Source organism: Rosa chinensis, chromosome 6 (genome assembly GCF_002994745.2).
Source record: "Rosa chinensis cultivar Old Blush chromosome 6, RchiOBHm-V2, whole genome shotgun sequence".
Lineage (NCBI taxonomy): Eukaryota > Viridiplantae > Streptophyta > Magnoliopsida > Rosales > Rosaceae > Rosa > Rosa chinensis.
Window position 1 is genome coordinate 32,603,395 of NC_037093.1, and position 20,976 is coordinate 32,624,370.

At 38.8% G+C, this 20,976-nt stretch overlaps 1 protein-coding gene and 1 long non-coding RNA gene across 4 annotated transcripts; one reads left to right on the forward strand and one right to left on the reverse strand.

Annotated features, from left to right (window-relative positions):
• Positions 1–12: 12 nt before the first annotated feature.
• On the reverse strand, positions 13–13,051 carry LOC112169682 (protein PSK SIMULATOR 1). Of its 3 annotated transcripts, none has more exons than XM_024306738.2 (13): positions 12,697–13,051; positions 12,027–12,516; positions 10,883–11,208; positions 10,656–10,748; positions 10,478–10,568; positions 8,886–8,979; positions 4,536–4,633; positions 3,915–3,984; positions 2,071–2,174; positions 1,486–1,590; positions 1,248–1,324; positions 929–973; positions 13–845 (listed from the first exon to the last, which is right to left on the reverse strand). In XM_024306738.2, exons 2-13 carry the CDS (start codon positions 12,363–12,365, stop codon positions 329–331), a joined length of 1,959 nt encoding a protein of 652 aa, XP_024162506.1. In that variant the 5' UTR covers positions 12,366–12,516; positions 12,697–13,051; the 3' UTR covers positions 13–328. The 3 variants fall into 3 exon arrangements, with proteins under 3 accessions (XP_024162506.1, XP_024162505.1, XP_040363815.1); XM_024306737.2 differs by having other exon boundaries at positions 1,474–1,590; XM_040507881.1 differs by having other exon boundaries at positions 1,474–1,590; positions 12,610–13,051.
• On the forward strand, positions 5,671–7,406 carry LOC112169685. Its single transcript, XR_002924829.2, has 2 exons — positions 5,671–5,775; positions 7,182–7,406. It is a non-coding gene; the product is annotated as an uncharacterized LOC112169685 (long non-coding RNA).
• Positions 13,052–20,976: the final 7,925 nt, after the last annotated feature.

The following is a 20,976-nucleotide window of genomic DNA, read 5'->3' on the forward strand; positions in this document are numbered from 1 at the left end:
ACTTTCAATGGATTAAAAACTAGAAAAGGGAGACCTTAAACTTTTACTTATTATTTGAAAGTTCTGTACATACAGAAAACTAAGGAAACTATAACTCAACATCCTTTTCCATTTCCACATCTACAGAGTTTGACTTACATTGAATACATTTACCACCCTAGATTTTAACATCCAAAAAGCCAGTGACTTATCACTCAGCATTTGCTTACTAACACAACATCACCCTCACCACAACCTAAGAGTGCACCCAAGGAAAAATTGTAGCAGTTGGACCTATTAGACATACTCATGAACACTTCACATCTGCATTTTTAACTGCTGCCAATTCTCAGATACTTCGAATTGTGTCCACTCGATCAATGAGATCCAATGCTTTGCTCCTGTCGATATCAAAGTCAATGACAGGCACGGAGGATAGCCTCCTTATGGGAAAAGGATCCTTCCTACGCTCACTTGTTGGAGACTGGCTACTACTCTTACTTAACCTATGGTACTCGCTGAACCTGGTCTTTGCAGTGTCAAATTCCTGACTTTTACTAATCCCCGGTGTCAGTTTTCTCTTATTTACATATCTAAGCATTTCTTGATCTTCAACCGTTAATATGGGGGATGGACAGCTGGGCTTGTTTGTAGATAAATGAATTGTCCTCTGGTTTGGGGAGGAAATAGGGGACTTAATAGGAGATCTGATTCCATTATTTCCAACTCTCACTTGGTTGACCAGATGATGAAGCCACACTACCAGCTCAAGAATGTAAGACTCAGTTTTATTTTTATCAGCATGGTGTAGTGTCTCAATCCTCAGCAAGTCGGTCTGACCAGCAGGTTTTCGGTTCATCTCAGACCTAAAGAATTAAAATCTGTTAAAACTACCAAAACATGATAGAGCAATAAGTAAATGAATAGGCATCTGCAAGTCAGAACTCACCCAGTGTTTGCCCATTCTCCGACCCAACCGAAGCCATGATGAGCTCTAAATGAAACACAGCAAAAAGCACCACTCAATATATAGAACTAAAAACTTTGAACAGATTTGAATCATAAATGATATAGAGGGCACAGTAAAAATTTTGATCAATGTCAATACGCCACTTGGAAAAAATTTGAGAGAAACTGATTGTACAATTCCTCTTTAGTTCAACCGCAGAGTTTGCAAAGTACTGGAGGTGAAAAGCTAACCCAGAAAACAAAAAACAAAATAAAATGAAGAAAAATATAGTAGATGAGTAAATAGAACGGAGCTTTACTTTGTTGTGTTAGCAGCAATGGGAACAAGCCACTGCAAAGTTTTCTCCATTTCAGCTTTGATTTGAGGGACTGTATGCTGTGAGAATAGCATTTGAAGAGATAGTTATAAACCAGTACATGGATGAGGAAACAATTGACAGTCAACCGTGAAGTGGAGAAATAAAATCATAAGAAAAATATAACTTTGGTTTGTTAATATTTCCGTGAATCACAGACTACAGATACCTCTTCCTTAACCTGAAATGACTGTAGTTTTGAGCGCAGAGCAGACTTTATACCAGGTGGCAGCCCTTGATATAACGTATCTCGTGTGTTTGGAGGCACAGAACTTGACCGAGACACCTGGTTACATTCAAATGTTAAATCATAAGACCCTGACCGATATAAAGCCTATGTTTCCAATATCTTAATCAACAGGAACAGTTGAATTGCAGAGGAATGGTTATTGAATTTGTGAAAGAAAAAAAAATATAAATTTTTTGTCATAATCCAGAAAATTACTATAACCATGCTTTTAAACTGTGTGTTTCAAAAAATGAAGTGGATGCAATGTACTCTCTCATAGTTAAGTTGGCTGTACCACTCTTAAGTAGCCTATTGATCATAATAATAGTCTGAAACGGTAAGCTTGCTAGCTTGTAGTTAAAAAAAAGATATTATCACCTTTTCCCACTCAATTAGCAGGCAGACTACAAGATTAAGTTTAGTGTGATGATATTTGCATAAACAAGAAGGTAAGAAGGAAATAACAAGTTTAGGAATACACCTTTTCGCAAAATCCCACATACAAAAAAAGTTTACGCATGAGGAAAGAAAACTCACAAGAGTATCAATTTGTGTGATAATATTTGCATAATGCAAGGCAAGACCAGCAGACCCCAACTTTTTGTGATGGTTCTGAGATCCTTTCACAGGTTTATCAGTATCTGCAAGACCAAAGAAAGAGTTGTATCCTAAGAAGCACTGATACGGGTACGAGTATCCGGATACGATACGATCGGATCCGTGAATACGGCAAATCTTAAAAATAATAGGATACGGGTACGTGAAGGATACGTCAATTAAATATATATATATATATATATATAAATAATTAGAAAAACTCAACAACAACAAAAAACATAAACAAAGTTCTAATTTATACTCAATTCACAATTCAGAAGCCAACACATTCACCGATTGAAACGTGTATACACAAGCAATCTCCATGTATCTTTCTATATGTGTGTGTATATATATATATACACTTCTACAGACACGATCAGGAGAGGACGTCCGTGAAAAAAAAAAATGCGGACGTCCATTTTCAGCCGTCGGATGGGATTAAATGACTTCAACGGGCATGGCTTTCCTGATGTCCTTGTTCACATGGCATCTCTGGTTGATAAGCCACCGACCTTGAAACCAATTCAATGACATCACCATCCAAAACAAGCTCATCCTTCATCTACTGACTTCTCTTCCAATTCAATTTAGCATAGAATCCTCTATTTGAAGCACCCCAACTATTACTCTGGTTTATACAAGAATCTGCTCATCCTTCACACGTGGATACCATTACTCTCTTCTGATCCGCATTTTTTCTTCTTTCGCGGACGCCCTCTCCTGAACTTGTCTGTGTGTGTGTGTGTGTATATATATATATATATATATATATATATATGAGAAGAAGCACAAAGCTTTAAGCAATCGGCTTCAGAACTGGGTATAATCCCAAATTGAAGCATTCAACTGATTGAAGACCAGAAGCTGCAGATTAAACGTACCCAAAGCGAATCGAAGAGAAGAGCAGGAGAAATCGGCTAGAAATTGAAGATCCAAGCTCCAAGCTTCAAGCGAATCAATGAAGAGAAGTCTTGAGCAGAGAAGGTTGCGACTTGCGAAGAAGAACAGAAGAAAAGAGATGAAGAGCAGAGCGAATCTCAGATTCGGTCTCTATCCCCGATTTGGGTTTGTTTTTTTTTTATTTTTTTTTTTCAGGGTAAAAAGTCAGCATTATCCCCACGTATCCGATTTATTTACATATTTACGTATCGGTATAAGATACGGACGTATCCAAACCGTATCCAAACCGTATCCAAATCCGGATACACGTATCTGGGCGTATCCGAGCGTATCGTACCCGGATCCCGGATCGGTACGGGATACGAAGCCAATTTCACGTATCCGTGCATCATAGGTTGTATCAGATAATAGTCACTCAATAATTGACCACAATGAATAACTTTTGCAATAAGTGCATGCAAGATTCAAGTATTGCAAGACATAAATAATATTATAGGCAGTAGCTGGACATATATATGAAAGAGATGTTAGCATTTCTTTACTTTGGAGTATTGAAGGAGTAACAGCATTATCCTATAAAATTCCAGTGGATTTTAATGTAGCATTGGTTTAGGTCCTTTAGAAACCACACAAAGTCAAAAGAACAAAGTTGTCTCCCGTATCTTAATTACATACTGCCAACATAAAGATATTTCTCACTTTTTATAATTGAACAAGGTCATGATTGTTTGCAATCCAAGTTATATGCAAATTTATTTGGAAGGTAAAAACTAAGAGGGAATGCCAAATCCACATCATATTTTTATCTACCCCTTTCCTACTCCCAAGGAGAAGTAGAAGACATCCTAGAAGACCATTATCAGAAAATTTTTGAAGCATACCAGCAATGCCAAATGCTTCATAGATCTCCAAATGTAAGTAATGCACAATGTCCACAAGCTTCTCCATGACCTGAAAATAGGAGATATATGATTGGTTGCAAGAACTTGAAGAAAAATCTTTAGACAGATTTTTACTCAACATACCCACCCAAATTTAAACAACCCTTTTACTCAACAATTCTTAGGATACTCCCGAAACACCACAACACCCTGTAATCAACTATTATTTAAAATTGCAAAACTGAAAGAACAATTATTTAAAAAGCCCAGCTGGTGGAAACGATATTTTCTATTGAATTTCAGCATCACTTTATCTTTCTTCATCAGTCCTTTTTAGTAATTTTCAAGAGGGTATCTTCTTTTTTCTAATTAATTTTCATTAAAGAATGGGTACACGAAGCAAGTTTCTGACTGTAAAGAAAAGCTTCCACAGTTTTATCACGTGACTATAGTTCAATTGGATTGGAATTGACAGCTGCTCCGTGAGGCCAACCCCATGGTAAATATCCGATATGAAACAAAATATTTACCTTCCAACAGTAAGAACTAGAGTCAATTAAAAAGAAAATGCATCTTAACCTATTTTCTGCAAGATAGACAAAAAAGGAATATAGTTACTACCTCTTCCAGAATCCTAGACCAGAGTGATTTTTTCTTCAAATTTCTCACATGCTTCCTTTGACTTTTCAACTCAGCTCTTAAAATTGCAAGGCTGTCACCTGTATCAAAATACAGACAACCAGACAAAGTTACTTGATAGTTACAGTTTTGTGGCGTGCAAAAAAACAAATGTAGGATATCAAAATTTCAACAAACAAAAATCAGGCCAATCATCGGAATTAAAGATGTATTGACTTGGAGTCTTGGACTACCCACAGGAGCATTTTTGAGTGCCCAGCCAAAAAAAAAATAGAAAATTACTCATAAGTGTCATTTTGAAACTTTAATTAGTCATAAGGCCACTTAACTCTTTTTGTCTTCGTAAGGCCACTTTAAGGTTCAAAAACATCAGTTTCTTTTTTAATCATACCAATTTTGCCCTCAACTCTCCCTTTTCTCTTTTCTTCGATAGAACTGATCTTTTCAAAAACAGATCGTGCATCAACTCTCTCTCTCTCTCTCTCTCTCTCTCTCTCTCTCTCTCTCTCTCTCTCTCTCTCTCTCTCTCTCTCTCTCTCTCTCTCTCTCTCTCTCTCTCTCCCTCCCTCCCTCCCTCCCTCCCTCCCTCCCTCCCTCCCTCGCTCGCTCGCTCTCTCTCTCCCTCCCTCCCTCCCTCCCTCCCTCCCTCTCTCTCTCTCTCCCTCTCTCTCTCCCTCCCTCCCTCCCTCCCTCCCCCCCCCCTCTCCCTCTCCCTCCTTTTACTGGCTTTTACTGGAAGGACCGTGCATCTCCACCGGTGCACCATCCGGTCTCCGTCGGCATGACTGTGAGTCTCCACCGGCACACCATCCCGTCTTCGCAGGCATCCAATTGCTGGAAGGATCGCGTCTCCGCCCGCGCACCGTCCTGTTTCTACCGCAGCGAAGAATCATTTCTAGGCAACAATCTCGAAGCCCGACGAAGGCTGTGGTATCAGGCGCCTTTAATCTCAACAAAGCTCCACTGAGTATCTCCGGCAACGATCTGATTGGCTTCTTTCCGCCGAATAGGTACGGTGATGTAAATTTTGTGTTCAATTTTGATTAGTGATTTTTGATAATGGAGATGAAATTAGGTTTTTGTATTGATTTTGATTGGGATTTACGGTGAGTGGCAGGTGGAGATGGCAAAGGTGCTTGTGAAGATGAGGCAAATTCACTAGTTCAAACATTAGGCGGAGCTTAGCGTTGATGATGAGGAAAAGAAAGTGTTCTTTGATCAGGTTAGGAGTTTTTTGGCCCTTTCTTTTTGTAGAATGTTTTGCTTATTTGGTGGTTGGGATCTGAGATTGGATTTTGGTGCGAAGAAGTGGAGGCATTGGATCAAAGTGATAGTTTGGTGTTTGTTTTGATGGAGTTGGACTTAAATTTTAGTTGAATAAGATCAAATCCATGTAGAACAATGCATCTGTCAAGACAAATAGGGACTTTTTCTGATTGCAAATTCATTACAGGTGACTCCGCTCAATTCAAGCTGTCTAGGGGTTTTGGCATCATATATCAAAACTGCTTGAGAACTGTTAGTAGATTCAAAAGCTGGCAAGAATCCATTTGATGGCTTTACACCTTCCGTATGTCAATACAGGCCTCATTAGAATCATATCAATTATATGTTCTCCAAAGCTAGCTTAACACCTGCACATCTCATACCTATATATATATATATATATATATAACCTGGACATCTCATACCTCTATATATACATATATCTGTGTGTGTGTGTGTGTGTGTGTGTGTTCGCATCGAATCAAGTTGATATATTTGGGTTAAAAACATCCATCCACATGATTTCACTTGATGACCAATTTATCATAGGCTGACTTTTACACTCTTTATCTAAGTGGTAATGGAGAATAACAATGCAACATTTCTTTTTCATGTTCCCTGAGAATGAAACTTGATATATTAGCAATCATTTTTCAGGTTCCAACAGGTGGAACGTCGACTTTTAGTGATGATAACTTGCATCTGTTTTTATTTTAATTGATTTCAAGTCAGTAGCTCTCTATAACTGTTATAGTGGCTTTTTAACACAGTGATAGTAGTTTCTTATCCTTATGCTAGTATCTTTTCACGCTGATGTCCGTATCTTTATTGTTTTCATTTTGATTGATTTCAAGCCAGTAGCTTTCTATAACTGTTATAGTGGCTTTTCAACACAAGGATAGTGGCTTTCTATCTTCATGTTAGTATCTTTTTAATCTGATGTCAGTATCTTTTTTGTTTTCATTTTGATTGATTTCAAGTGGTCTTTTGTCAATAGCTTATCAAACTGAAAAGCATGATTTTGAATGAAATTCAATTTTATTTTTGTTGTGATTTCGTATCTAACATTTCTTGTTTGGGATTTGTGTTACACTACCAACATGGATAATTAGCTGGCTTTGTGTAATTAGTATCTATGTCAGTAGCTTTTTATTACTGATCTAGTAGCTTTGTACATGTGTCATAGTAGCTTTCTGTATCTATGTTATTAAATTTTTAGATTGCTTGTTTTTTATTATATAGTTGATAAAAAGTGCCACTTTTGCAGTGCAGCAACACGCTGCTGTTTGTTTTTTGCATTTCAAATACTAATATTTTGTTTTATCATTGTTCTTGCATAATTCTTTTCCTTTCCATTTGCAGTGGTAGATTCCAAAGATCATGTAAATTTGAGTAGTGCCTCCATTGACCAAGAGATGATTCAGCCAACCAAGAAGTATTGAAATGAAGTCTCGTGTTGAAGGTGGCAGAATTATGTCTATGAGTTTAGAGCATCACCATTGAAAAATGACAGTAGCATTACAACATTGACAGTAGCTTTATGTAACTATTATACTAGATTTTCACAGCTATGGTAGTGGCTTTTTACAACTATGGAAGTAGCTTTTTACATAGTTATATCATTGTTGAATCATGCATATTGTGTATCATTGAATATGTTTTATGTTTTCTATTACAGTAGCATTTTTATTTTGGTTGTATCCTTTAAATTTCCATAGCTTTGTAGTTTTTTAGAATATCTTTTTCAATTTCTGAGAGAAGCTTTTGTTATGCTTGGTAGTAGTTTTTGTTCTGTTTGGTAATTGTTTTTGTTACTGGTGAGAGTAGCTTTCTAGTGTTAGTGACAGTAGAGTTTGTTGCTGGTGACCAGTAGCTTTTGATGTTAGTGACAGTAATGTTTGTTGCTAGTGACAGTAGCGTTTGTTGCTAGTGACAGTAGCTTTTAGTGTTGGTGACAGTAGTTTTTGTTGGTGAAGATAGTAGCTTTTGGTTTTGGGGAGCATAGTAGCTTTTGTTGCTGGTGACAATAGCTTTTGTAACATCGCCGGAGGTTGCCGGAAATCTCACCAAAGTAGCTTTTGTTGCTAGCGACAGTAGCTTTTTTTGCTAGGGACAGTAGCTTTTGTGGCTGCCAGAGTTCGCCGGAGACCCGCCGGAGTTTGCCAGAGTTGACCGGAGACCTCGCCGGAGAGGAGAGAGAGAATGAATGTTGATTTTATACTCTAGTGGCATTTATGTAAATATATTGATTTTTAATATCCAAAATATAACATATTTTTTAGTCTAGTGGCCTTATGAAGGAAAAAACTAGTTGGTGGCTTTATGGCTAAAAAAACATTCTAAGATGCACTTATATGTAATTAACCCAAAAAAAAATTGCAGAAAATAGTCAAATCACTAACTGCTTTTATCAGGAGAAAAGATAATATATTATTTTGGATTAATTTCAGTTTAGTACCCTGTGGTTTGGGGGTAACATCATGTCAGTCTCTGCTCTTTCAATTTGATCAACAACACCCCTGTGCTTTCAATTTCAATCAGCCGGGCTCAAATTTTACTGTTCAGTCCAAATTTTACTTTGTCAATCCAATCAAAGTTAATGTTCAAATTGGACGGAACAGTAAAATTTGGGCACTGCTGATTGAAATTGAAAGCACAGGTGTGTTGCTGATCAAATTTTGGATGGAACAGTAAAATTTGGGCACGGCTGATTGAAATTGAAAGCACAGGTGTGTTGCTGATCAAATTGAAAGAGCAGGGACTAACATGATGTTACCCCCAAACCACAGGGCACTAAACTGAAATTTATCCTATTATTTTTTTATACTGAACAATTTCAGAACTCAGTAAAGAAGCACCATTATTTGACTTGGCACAGCCAAATTTGGGTAGAAGCACCATTATTTGACTTGGCACAGCCAAATTTGGGTCATCTTAGGGGATAGTGATACCCAGGCATACCAATGCCTACCCTACACAAACACACATACACACCAGATGGAATGCATCTGTACCCAAAAAAAAAAAATGGCAGAAAGAATCAAAAACAATGTTAATACAAGTTACCTTTTTGGGTGGTATTGGAGTTGTCCTCCTCTTGAAGTTTACGCCGATAATCTTGTTCAAATCTGTCCAATGCGTGCAACTCATGATATAATTCCTGTAACAAGAAATAGGTGCCTTTCCTTCAGTAAAGCTCCAAGGAATAATATCTGTCAAGTAGTTTTGCGGTTGGAACATTTTTTAGCAATACGAGACTTGTTTATCTATTCAAAAAAAGAAAAGAAAAGAAAAAAATACAAAAGAGGCATAGATTGGCATAGATCACACACACACAGAGCAATCAAACGAGCACTGTACTCTCAAACAATCGAGGGTTAAAATCTGGGGTCCAGAAAGTGTACTGCTACTAAAGTATCCACTCATCTTTGTGCTCCCTTTCCTGTTATATAGCCTTCCAACTACAAGCTGTTTCCAGCACACTCCGGTACTAAACCTAGGTACAGACCATGAAATCAAGTCTAATCCCAAGTACAATAGACTGCCTTGTTTGGAGACATGAAAAGTTCAAATCCACCTATGCTGTTTTAGAATTGCTTGCCCTAAAATTTGATCAAATAACCTACTCTTATGATGTCTTGCCTTTAGGTCAAGAAACCAAGATTGTCAAGCAACAGCACAAACGATTTTGGTTCAGAAGTTACTTTATTGCTGAAACGAGTACATCAGTTTTATTCTCACCATAATGTCCATCAAAGAGCTGAAAATTCATGAAACATTGGCAATCGAAGGTTCCATTGAATTACCTGGAGAATACAATCTATAAGATTGCAACAGGTAAAACTTTTAATTGTTTTTTTCTTTTTCTCTTTATCTTTGGTGCATCTTACCCTTTGCAAAGAGGCTCACTCTATTGCTTAAGAGTACAGGGTGACGAAGAAAATTTAAGTTTATTAGGATATCCTAGAGTGTGGAAACCAAAAGAAATGCCCACGCTCTCTCTATTCAACATCTACAAGTATTGACTATTTGAGTTTGCATTTGATTTGATACTGAGTCGATGAGGAATGTCTACTAAAATGATACTCAATGCATCTGCAAGAATGCAGAGCAGTATATCCTTTGTAAAAAATATCTAAATTTAATCATGCAGCATTATGATGCAGTTCAACAATGATACAATTCACTACTGTAACAACAGGCTTCATACCAACCTTTTAAGGCAGATTTACTGAATATTTGATAACAGACATGTAACAAAAATCAATTTGACATGGATTTTATAATTGCTTATCTAGGGGAAACTAGTCAATTTTTATTCAGACCAACTTACAAAGATTCATCTGTATCTATGAATTACCAATGAATTTCATTCAGCTTCATCCCCTTGTTATATATTCAGACAAATCAGATTTCGGAAAGAAATAACATACGAATGATGAATGATAATTATAAAACTAGAGGTAAAATCAATCCAATGACAATCGTATACCAATTCATTTTTCCCAGCAGAAAGAATATACTAAGACAAAAATAAAATAAAATAAAATAATCTCTAGAATAACATGGTGCATGTTGTTACATGAACTCTAAGATAAGTCACTAATGGACGCAAATGAGACTGAGACACAGCATTCTCTATACATGCATTAACTTACAGCTGTATACTGGACTAAGGCCATCAATTGTTGCATCACTATTTCTGCATCCTCCTTCAATTGCCTTTGAGGTGTAAGTTCTGAACCCAATCTAAATATAGCACAGGTGACCATCAGAATCTGACATGGACTAAATTGAGTATACACTACGAAAACAAACAAGATTTGTTAGGATTACTTATCAAAGTAGCGATCCAAATTGTGCCACTGCGGATCTTTGCAACGATTTCCGAAACGCACAACTTCTCCCGAAAAGACACTAAGTTCTTCTCTGCCAGGATTTGACAATAAAACCATAAATTATTCTCCAACCTTTATATATTATTATTTAAAGATTGATGGTAATAACAAATACAGTTTTCTAAACATCCAGAAAAGTATAGATGGAAAAGTTTCACTACCAACCTCTTGTCAGCTGCAGCAGTTCTTAGGAGCTCATCCATATCTCTCGATATTAAATTCTGTACCCCTTCAGATGGAAGCACAACCTCTTTCAAATGTTTGATGTTATCCTTTGAAAGGGATTGCATTAAATTTGAACCCTTAACAATTGTGTTTGCAACTTCGAAAGCTAAAATTGAAATTTTGTTCCCTTTTGTTGTCACCCCAGAGGTAAAACCACTACTAGGGTTTAAATTTGTCATGCTACTGCCAAGGGTGTCCAAAACTTCCACAGCCTTCCCAAGTCCCGCAGTACCAGCCCTGCCCAGAAGGGAGCTCACTTCTGATACCTGTAATCAAGTATAATAAAACAATCAAATAACTATAAGAGTAAAAACAAAATAAACAAAAAAAAGAAACAAAAACATGTTTTATTATATGTATTTACACACAAAAGCAGTACCATTTACTTCACTACTGATTCAATATCTACTTCAAACACCGACCAACAAATTTTATACTTATACCAGAACCCCAAGTACACAAACTAATGTTACCATATTACAGGAGAAATTTAAAACACCTAACCAATAACTTGAGGACTTACATATCATGATTAGATCGAATGTGAATTGGTGTCAGCATTCTAATAGGAGCCTAACTTGAGGACTTACATATCATGATTAGATCGGATGTGAATTGGTGTCAGCATTCTAATAAGAGCCTAACTTGAGGACTTACATATCATGATTAGATCAAATGTGAATTGGTGATACTGATACTCACAACTAGATAGATGCATCTTAGTCCCCTCATATGGTTTTCTCAATTGAAGTTCTCAGTAGGTTGTCTCATATGTACAGACAGAATTCCTTTTTTGGCAGGCCAATTATTACCTATTGCTATTGACCGGTTGCTCTTTAGGGTGCAGAATTCACTAAGAACTTAGATTTTATGTTGAACTCAGGTTGTGCGCGATTAAAAACCAGATGAAGCCTTCTGGTCTAACCTTTCACAATATAAAGTGTACTAGAAGTGCTATGCTCATTCTAATGACTCCACTATTAAGAGTACCAGTTCCATCAACTCGTTATCAGCCGCTTTGTGGTTCCAAATGCCATAGAAAGAGCCATTACAAAACAACATAAGCAAGAAGAAGTGGAATTACCTTTGCAACAGCCTGCTGAGACTTGGTAGCTCTACTTTTTTGCGATAAGGCTCTAGACAAATGAGGAATGCCGTCATTGACATCATCGGTGATGAGTCCATAAGGTACCATAATATTGGTCTCCGGCACCATAAAAGGGTCTCGTATATGTTTATCCATCCCATCACTAACTGGCGACGCTTTGACGGGCACTCCAGCAGAGGCATTATTAACATGTCCATTAAGATTAGGAAGGATTACAGTGGAAGCAACATTTGCAGCGACATCCTCAACAGTGGATCTCCTCAACTTGGAGCAAATCCCACCCATTGTGATGAAAAGCCACCAAGTATATTTCATGCAAAAATTAAAAACCCACCCAAGATTGAAGTGATGAGGTTCCTCAGGAAGCTGTAAGGCAAGAATGATCTACCCCAAAGTCATTAATATAGAAAGCAGCCATGTTCAGACCCAAGTAGCCACTCCAGTCCATCAGCTCAGGTCCAAGTAGCTGCGAATCAAGAAAACAGTCAAAACCCATTAATCACAAACACAAGAAAGGAACATTAAAAATAGAATGAGGATGAAATCTGCAAAAACCCACTTCGAAAAAAATTTCAGATTCTACGAATGGGAGAAACAAACCCAACACCAGTATTTCAAAATGGACAGAGAGGGAGAGGAGACTTACAGTTGGATCTGTGGGAAGATGGAAGTATTCGATTGAGGAAAGATAGATGGATGAGGGTGATGGGCTTTGCTATTTGGAGTATAATAAGAGCTGAGGAAAGAAAAACGAAAAGCAACGCCTGCAGTTGCAAACAAGAATACTGTTTGTGACTTGTGAGAGAGCAAGTTTTTTTGTTTGCTTCTTTCACTTTCAACTTTCAACCTCTCTTCATTCGTTAACACTGTAGAAGGTGTGGTGAGTAGCAGCTCTGGAACAGAAGAGAGTGTCTCTTTGTGTGTGTTGAGGGCGAAAAGGAAGACGAGATGGTAGTCAACAAAGCCCCAAGTCACCCACTCGGCGCTGCTCTGGCCTATTTAATAAAAAACTATAAACATTGCATTGGGTATTCAGATTTTAAAACAAAAACTAGGATCCGAGTTTGTAACCATTTTTCGTCCAAGAGCGAGAAAATGAAAAGACCGTGACCTCAAGTCCTTAACCATTATATACGTTGTTTCACCCTAAAGCAAGAGTCTCAACCCTACGGGATGAAATTTACTCTCCCCCTAATGCAGTTATAGGTCCATGAAGAATAAAAAATGGAACAAAAATTAAGAATAAGACTTGATCTTTGTAGACCAATGAATGCGTGGGGACAAAATATGAATAGTGTATTGGGGACAGCTGATTTCATCCTTAACCGTACCGATAAACATTAACCGAAATCAAACCGAATCAAATGCTTTGTGGTGTCGTTTTTTTTTTTTTTTTTTTTTACATTTTATAAATTAGTAATGATTAGGCGATATTAGTTCCTGCACAAATTAGTGATCAATTTAAAACTCTATCATTGTAGTAAGAATAAGTAGAGATCGTTCTCAACCGGGGATTAAGGACTAATTAATTCCTAAAAAATAAAACGTTAGCAAAACAAATTAAAGAATAAATTTACATATGTTTTAGGGAATCAGAAATTGAGAGAAAATTGTTGTGTGTTCTCATTGATAATAGGGGCCTCTTTATATAGAGGATTACAATGCATAGAATCTGAATTGTACAAGGAAAGGTAATCATACAATGAATGGATATCTCTAAGATATTCTCCGAGATTCTCTCTAATTTAAACTCTATTACCACTAGGTCAAGTAACCTAGAGCTTGGGCCAGACACAATTTGGATTTACTTCCTTGTGTCGCCCAAACGTGGTGCTCCTTTCGTTGCCTCATTAAAAACCTTGCCGAGTAACAAAAACTCAGTGGGACAAAAATAACCTCAGTCGAAGGGTAAAAAGAGCACAACACACCCTTCACGTTTTGAGACCATACATGTAGACACCTCCCCCTGATGTCTGCATCACCCCCTGACAACTACGGTCATTGGAGTTCGGATAACTTCCGCAAACGATGCTACCAACATGTTTCTCGAAAGTGGAATTTAGGCAATAACTTAGTGAGCAAGTCTGCCATATTGTCCTCAGATCGAACCTAGTTCACTTTGATCTTGAGGAGAGTTTGTTGTTACCGATTATACTTGTTGTTGTCGCTTTTGATGTAGCCTTACTTCATTCGTTCAAAACAAGCAGCATTATCCTAAATGCTCGTAGGCTCATCTGTGGTAGACTTCAAACCACAATAGTTCAAACATGCGTAATCATGGATCCAATCCATAAACATTCACGAACCATTTAGTGAAGAGCAATAATCTCTGCATGGTTCGAAGATATAGCGACTAGGGTTATTTCTGTAGACCTCCAAGATATCACGGTCTTTACCCATGGTGAACACTTCACCAGTTTGGGAATGATCTTTGTATGGGTCAGAGAGATACCCAATATCAGCAAAACCTTCCAAAACACATGTCGTTTTGGGATGGGGATAGAGGACGCATGCCAGTGTTGACGGCGATCCTGGTGTGTGATGGGTCCGAATCCATCATCTCTCTGTAGGGATAGAACAAGCCCATATCAATCATACATCTCAAGTATTGAAAAATATCTTTTACACCAATCCAATGGCGTCGCGTTGGCGCAAAGTTATATCTAGCTAACAAGTTCATTGCAAATGAGATGTATGGTCTTGTGCATTTAGCTAAGTACAATAATGTGCCTATTATACTTAAGTAAGGCACTCTTGCCTCTAGCACATCTTCGTCATCATCCTTCAAACAAAGAGGATCATTTTCAGGATTAAGACTACGAACGATCATGGGGTGTTTGCAGTTTTGACCTTGTCAAAATGCCTAAGCATCTATCAACACAATGCTCAAGTTCCAAACCGAGACATAATCGTGTTCTCCCAAAATCCTTCATCTCAAACTCGGATTTCAAATGATCAGCAGTTTCCCTTAACTCTTTAAGGGCTTCCAATGAAGATCATGTCCAACATGAACTGTGATAGAATCCGAAACTTGTTATAGAAACGCGTGGGCATATCCCTTCCCAATCAAGTAGTCACTTTAGTGAGCGTTTCAATCTTATTGTAAATGCGCTCCGTGGTCTAGAGCCACTTGACTTGGGTAGATGAAGGTCACCATGAACTTTCATGTATATTCCGTATCTAGACCCCTATAGAGATATGTAGTGACCACATTTGTAAGCTTCATGTTCAGTTATTCGGAAACTACCAAACTGACAGGGTAGTGGAGTGCACTGACATCCATTACGAGAGAATATTGTTTGGCTCCAATTTTTCAGGCCAAAATGCTCATTTTGGGTCCAAACAAATATGTCTCATCGTAGTCGATCTCAGGGTGTTTTGTGAGAAGCCTTGTGCCATAAGGTGAGATTGCCATCTCTTTTTCTCATCACACTTTCTAACGAAGACCCATTAGTTAATAGGTTTTATGTTAGGAGGTGTTGGCATCACTAGCTCAAAAACCTTCCTCTTCGTTAGAGAATCCATCTTAATTGGATCACATCTTTCCATTTAGGCCAAATCTCTCTATGTTGGCATTCATTCATCAACGAAGCGTGGTTCGATATTATCGGACTCAACAAACTCATGCACAACGAAATGCGCAACTACATCAACAATTATGATGGAGTTTCTATCCCATGTCTCATGTACACTAGTGTAATTTTCATAGAGCTCTATATTCTCAGGAATAGGTTCTAACGTTGAGGTGTCCCCCAACGATAACCCTAACCCGGAAGATTCTCATGAGATGGATTTTGAGTCTTGATGATCAAAGGACTGAAATGTGCCAAAGTATCCTTCGAATTCACGGGCCTCCCATGCATCCTAGCTGGGGTCATGGCCTGTAACGCCAGAGTGCCACTCTCTTCGGCATTGGCGCCATGCCTACCTCCATGTAGGGTGGCGCTACGTCCTCTCGTAGGGACGTCTTTCCTTGCAGGCATGTTTGCAGCATATTTGTGTGATCTCGTCACTTTAGTAGGGATTGGGATGAGACATACTGGGGACAGACCACGACAATTCCTGTCGTTCCTGCTAAACATCTGTGTTCTTATCTCCCCCTAACGATGGGAAGACTGTCTCATCAAAGTGACATCCGCAAATCTAGCGGTAAGGAGATCGCCTAGCAAGGGCATGAAGTGGCGGACGATTGTTGGAGTCTCAAATCCAACTGAATTGCCAATTCGTCTGTAAGGACCCATTATAGAGCATTGTGGCGGCGCAATTGGCACATAAAGACACACTCAAATATGCGTAAGTACGATACTTGTACCCAGTCACTAGCTGTAACGCAGAGGTAGATTGAGTGGCAGTGGGTCGTAGATGAATTAGCATAGCTGCATGCAATATTGCATCACCCCAAATGGATGTAAGGAGGTTGGTGCGCATTACCAATATCCTGACTACATCGTAGTCGTTTCCGCGAGACCAATTGGGTGTGTTTATGGGAATATAATGTCCAACATTAGTCCCAATGCAATAACCATCAAAGTCCAATTGATGAAAGAGGATGATCTGGGGAGTGAGCCCGGTGTCATATGATATGTGTTAGGAGTGTAGCAAAAGCAGCATTTACAGATGGACAATGGCACAACACGTGACCAGCGTGTTTGCGTGTCAACCAACATCATGAGATATTTAAACGTCCGCAAGTTGGTTGAATCAGTCCACAGAATCCCCACGGATTCTATGTAAGAACATAGTGAGTATTTTCATATCCTTTGCATATGACGGTCTCAGTCCTAATTTCCCTAAGGAACGGGCTTTGTAAAAGGAGTGAGAGGCTTTAGAAGCAACCTATGAGAATTTTGGTTGGGCCTGAGCGTCTGAAATGCTATTTGAAGCAAGTTGGTGATTGCAGCATCACCTAGGACGCCATCACCATGATGGACGCTATCCATGGTGTCATAGATAGGGACTGTACCAGCCCTAGGCTGGTGGTGGACGGAGGCGGTGCCCTAGGCAGCAGCGTCGGTCATACTTAGTCCAGAGATCAACTTTTGATTCATGCTTCATTTCGCTCGATAGAAAAGATGTCCATGTGAAGTCTTTAGTAGACGGATCATCATATCAAGACCAGAATGACCTATCCTATTGTGACAAAGCCAATATGTGTCTAAATCCAAGAGATCTTCTCTCGTAACTTTATTGGATTTAATAGCTCGAATATTGATATAAAGTCCACTAGAGAGACACATAAACTTCTCTAAGATGCGCATTTGTTCGCAATCATTAGAGATATTGCGAAGGAACTCATTTCCGTTCTTTACATGCGTTTTCGCATGGAATCCGTTGGCTATTCATAGGTGCGATTGGCCCTACGAGCGTAGAGAGTTTGTATGACAGTAATTAAGGTGCCATTTGGCAAGTGGAACTTGGGCTGTTCCATATCCTTGAATTAATACTAATGGCCCAGCCATCGTAGTCACAAAAGTCATATGCTCAGAATCAAAACGGAGTCATAAAGAACTCGAAATTTTATTCATAAGCCAACAGAGTTACATCATTGTCTCTTTGACCAAAGAAAATCTAATCCAAAATGCTAGCTGATGCAAAACAATGGTAATCATCTAACTTCTTTTGGTAATTCCAAAATGAATGTGACCAGGTAAGTAAAGAGATGTCAGTGGAGCAAAGCTCGTTTAAGTACCACTAATCTCATAACCTTCCTAGACATCACACTTACTTTGAGTGAGCCTACTTTGAAGAAAGACTAAACCATTGGCATCTACTACAAAAATATATAGCAATTGCCTATTACATCTCTTGGAAAAATAAAGACTTAAACAGAATTGGCGATCTATTGATCCTAGCCAGATTTGTAGTCTTCAACCATTCACTCTAGATCATCTTCTTGATCTTCTTGTTCCATATAGTGAGCTTCTCTTGCTTCACAATATGCTTTGTAGGCGGTGACAATTTCTTCACGAGCTCTACAAATGTGTGCCCAATGATCAGACACTCCACATCGAGAACATACATCTCTTTGCTCAAACTCCATTGATTGAGGTGCTTTGAAAGCATCATTTAGATGGCTCTTAGTGTTGGTGGAGCCACCAACATGGCCAGAGGCGTTGCCTCCCTCTCTCTTTCCACGTTGACCTCTTCGGTTCAGTGTTGCCTATTTTGGCAGTTACCTTCCCAAGTAGAGCGATTTTATGGACCAGAATGTCCAGAAGTATCCCTAAGGTTAGGGTTTCGCTCTTGGCTCCTTCTCTTAGGGGCACGACTATAATTGGATTCCGGAATATGTTCTTTTTCCACAGATCTCGACTTTATAGTTCTTAACAAGGATGTTGCCATACTTTTCAGCGACATTCATAGCTCCAATGAGCTCATGAAACCTTGTGATCCGTCCTACAGCAACATCGATTCGATAGTCCTTAGCAACCATCAATACAGAGACGGGGAAGGTAGAGAGAGTCTTCTCAATCAACATCGCATGTGTGATCTCTTTACCACAAAATTCCATTAAGGATTTAATGTGAAGTGCTTCCGAGTTGTAGTCAAGAACTGACTTGAAATCACAGAAGTGGAGGCTATGCCATCTCACTTCTAGGTAGGGAAGCAGGGAGTCACAAACGTTGCCAAATCTTTCTTCGAGTGAGACCCACAGCCTTCTAGGTTCATACACTCGTACTGGAGCGAATCATCCATATGACGAGTCATTAGGATGATGGCTTTCGCCTTATTTGCCTCTAAGGCTGCTCTATTTGCTTCCAAAGCTTGAGCGTGCTCAAAAGTTAGCACGTCCTAACTAGGCTCGAGAATCGTCTCCAGGATTCCATCGGCCTTGAGATGCTGGCGGACATCACGAACCCACCTGTGATATCCAGAGCTAGTTGTTCCCAATAGAGCAAAGTCCAATTTGTTCAAGTTACTCATCTTGAAAGAGAGCAAGAAATTAGGGTTAGTTTGGGAGCGAAATAGGCTACCACGAAAACATATAAAATTTATGAGCGTAATCGCTTCCAAGAAATTAGGAATTTCCGAGCGTAGTCGCTTCCAAGAAATTCAATTCCAAGAGATATTGGATTAGATCGAAACAATGACATAAGTGGTCGATCATAAATTCTCTACAAACTCTAAGTTTGGAGATCTCAACAAGATCTAAGCTTAGAGTGAGCACGAATCCCCACAGTTCGGCTTAATTTGGTCTCCCCTTAAAATGGGTCGACGGAAAATTTGGCCAAAAAAAGTCGCCGAAAAAAGTTGACCGATGGTTGATCGGTCTGCTGACATGGCAGTCTGACAGGATGTTGACTGTGTGCTGACTGGATGTCTGCATGGACGCTGACAAGGCAGGCTGCTTCTCGGTTCTGGGCTTGCTTCTTTACTTCTAGGCCTGAGTCTTTGCTTTCTTCTGGGGCGAGGCTGGTCGTGGGTCCGACTGTGGGCTGCTGCATGTGGGTTCGGCTCCTTGCTTCTGGACTTGGGCTGGATTGGGCTCGGAACAGAATGGGGGCTTGAAATAGGAAGGGTTGTCGGCGGTTTAGGGTACAGGTGTTTCAGGCAGGCGGTTCGGGTATTTCTAGGCCGGTTCCGGTGATGATTTTTCCAGTTTCCGGAATCTGGGGACGAGGTGCAGCTTCTGACAAAAGGTGGTAGTGAAGGGTGGACGGGAAGATGACGAATCAGGCAGGAGATCTTCGGATTCTTCTTGGGAGGCCGGTTTGGTCACTTCCGGCAGCCGGTTTAGGTTGATTCCGGCCGCTTCTGGGGGCAGCGCTGCCGGATTTGGGCTCCTGGAAGTGAGAGCTTCAAGGTGGGCGGCGAAGGTTTCTGGGATTTGAAGGCTACGAATTTAGGTTTTCAGGGTTAGGGCTTCGTGGTGATAACGTGTTTTAGGGAATCAGAAATTGAGAGAAAATTGTTGTGTGTTCTCATTGATAATAAAGGCCTCTTTATATAGAGGATTACAATGCATAGAATCTGAATTGTACAAGGAAAGGTAATCATACAATGAATGGATATCTCTAAGATATTCTCCGAGATTCTCTCTAATTAAAACCCTATTACCACTAGGTCAAGTAACCTAGAGTTTGGGCCAGACACAATTTGGATTTACTTAAACAACATATTATTTACGAAAAATACAAGAAGGGGATTTAGGATTTTTATTTAATTTAAAAACTAAGTAAATATATACATGTGTGACACATCAAAACTAGAATCAAGTAGAAATAAATGAATGAAACAAAATTAGATAGAATTAACCACTATTAACACGTTGGCAAGGTTTCAAATATCAAATCACGAATCAAAATATGTCTAAGCATAGAATCAATCAAGAACAAAGATGAACGCATACAAATTAAGTTCTTTTTACTTCCCTTAATTAAATTAACTAGATGAACGCACCATAGTTAACCCTATTAATCATGCAATCACTAGTGGTAGCTAATCACTAACAAAAACACTTTTAATGCATTAAGAATCGTAGAAAGTTTGATCAATTCAAGTCAAGAACACAAGTTAGAACGCTAATCAAGCATACAAGACTCATTGTTAATTTACCTAAGTAATTTTAGGTTTTCCACCGAAATTATTAAAGCTAGAACGCTAGCACCTTAATATGGATTCAATTACATGTTCATCAACCTAAGTATGCATCCAAAGATCAATTAACACATAAAAGATGGGATTGAAGCTCGAAATTAACAATCATGCTTAACATATATGAAATCGCAACTTTTAACTTGAAAACCTAAAACATGCTTCATAGTATTCGAAAATCACATATCTAAAATCAATCTTTCATCCACCATAGAAATCGCAAATTATCAAGCCAAGAAAGAAAACCAAAATCGAAATTCGTATAAAACCCGAAATAGTTTACAAAGCAAAACCGAAAACATAGAGTTATGTTCATGGTTACACTTTTTGA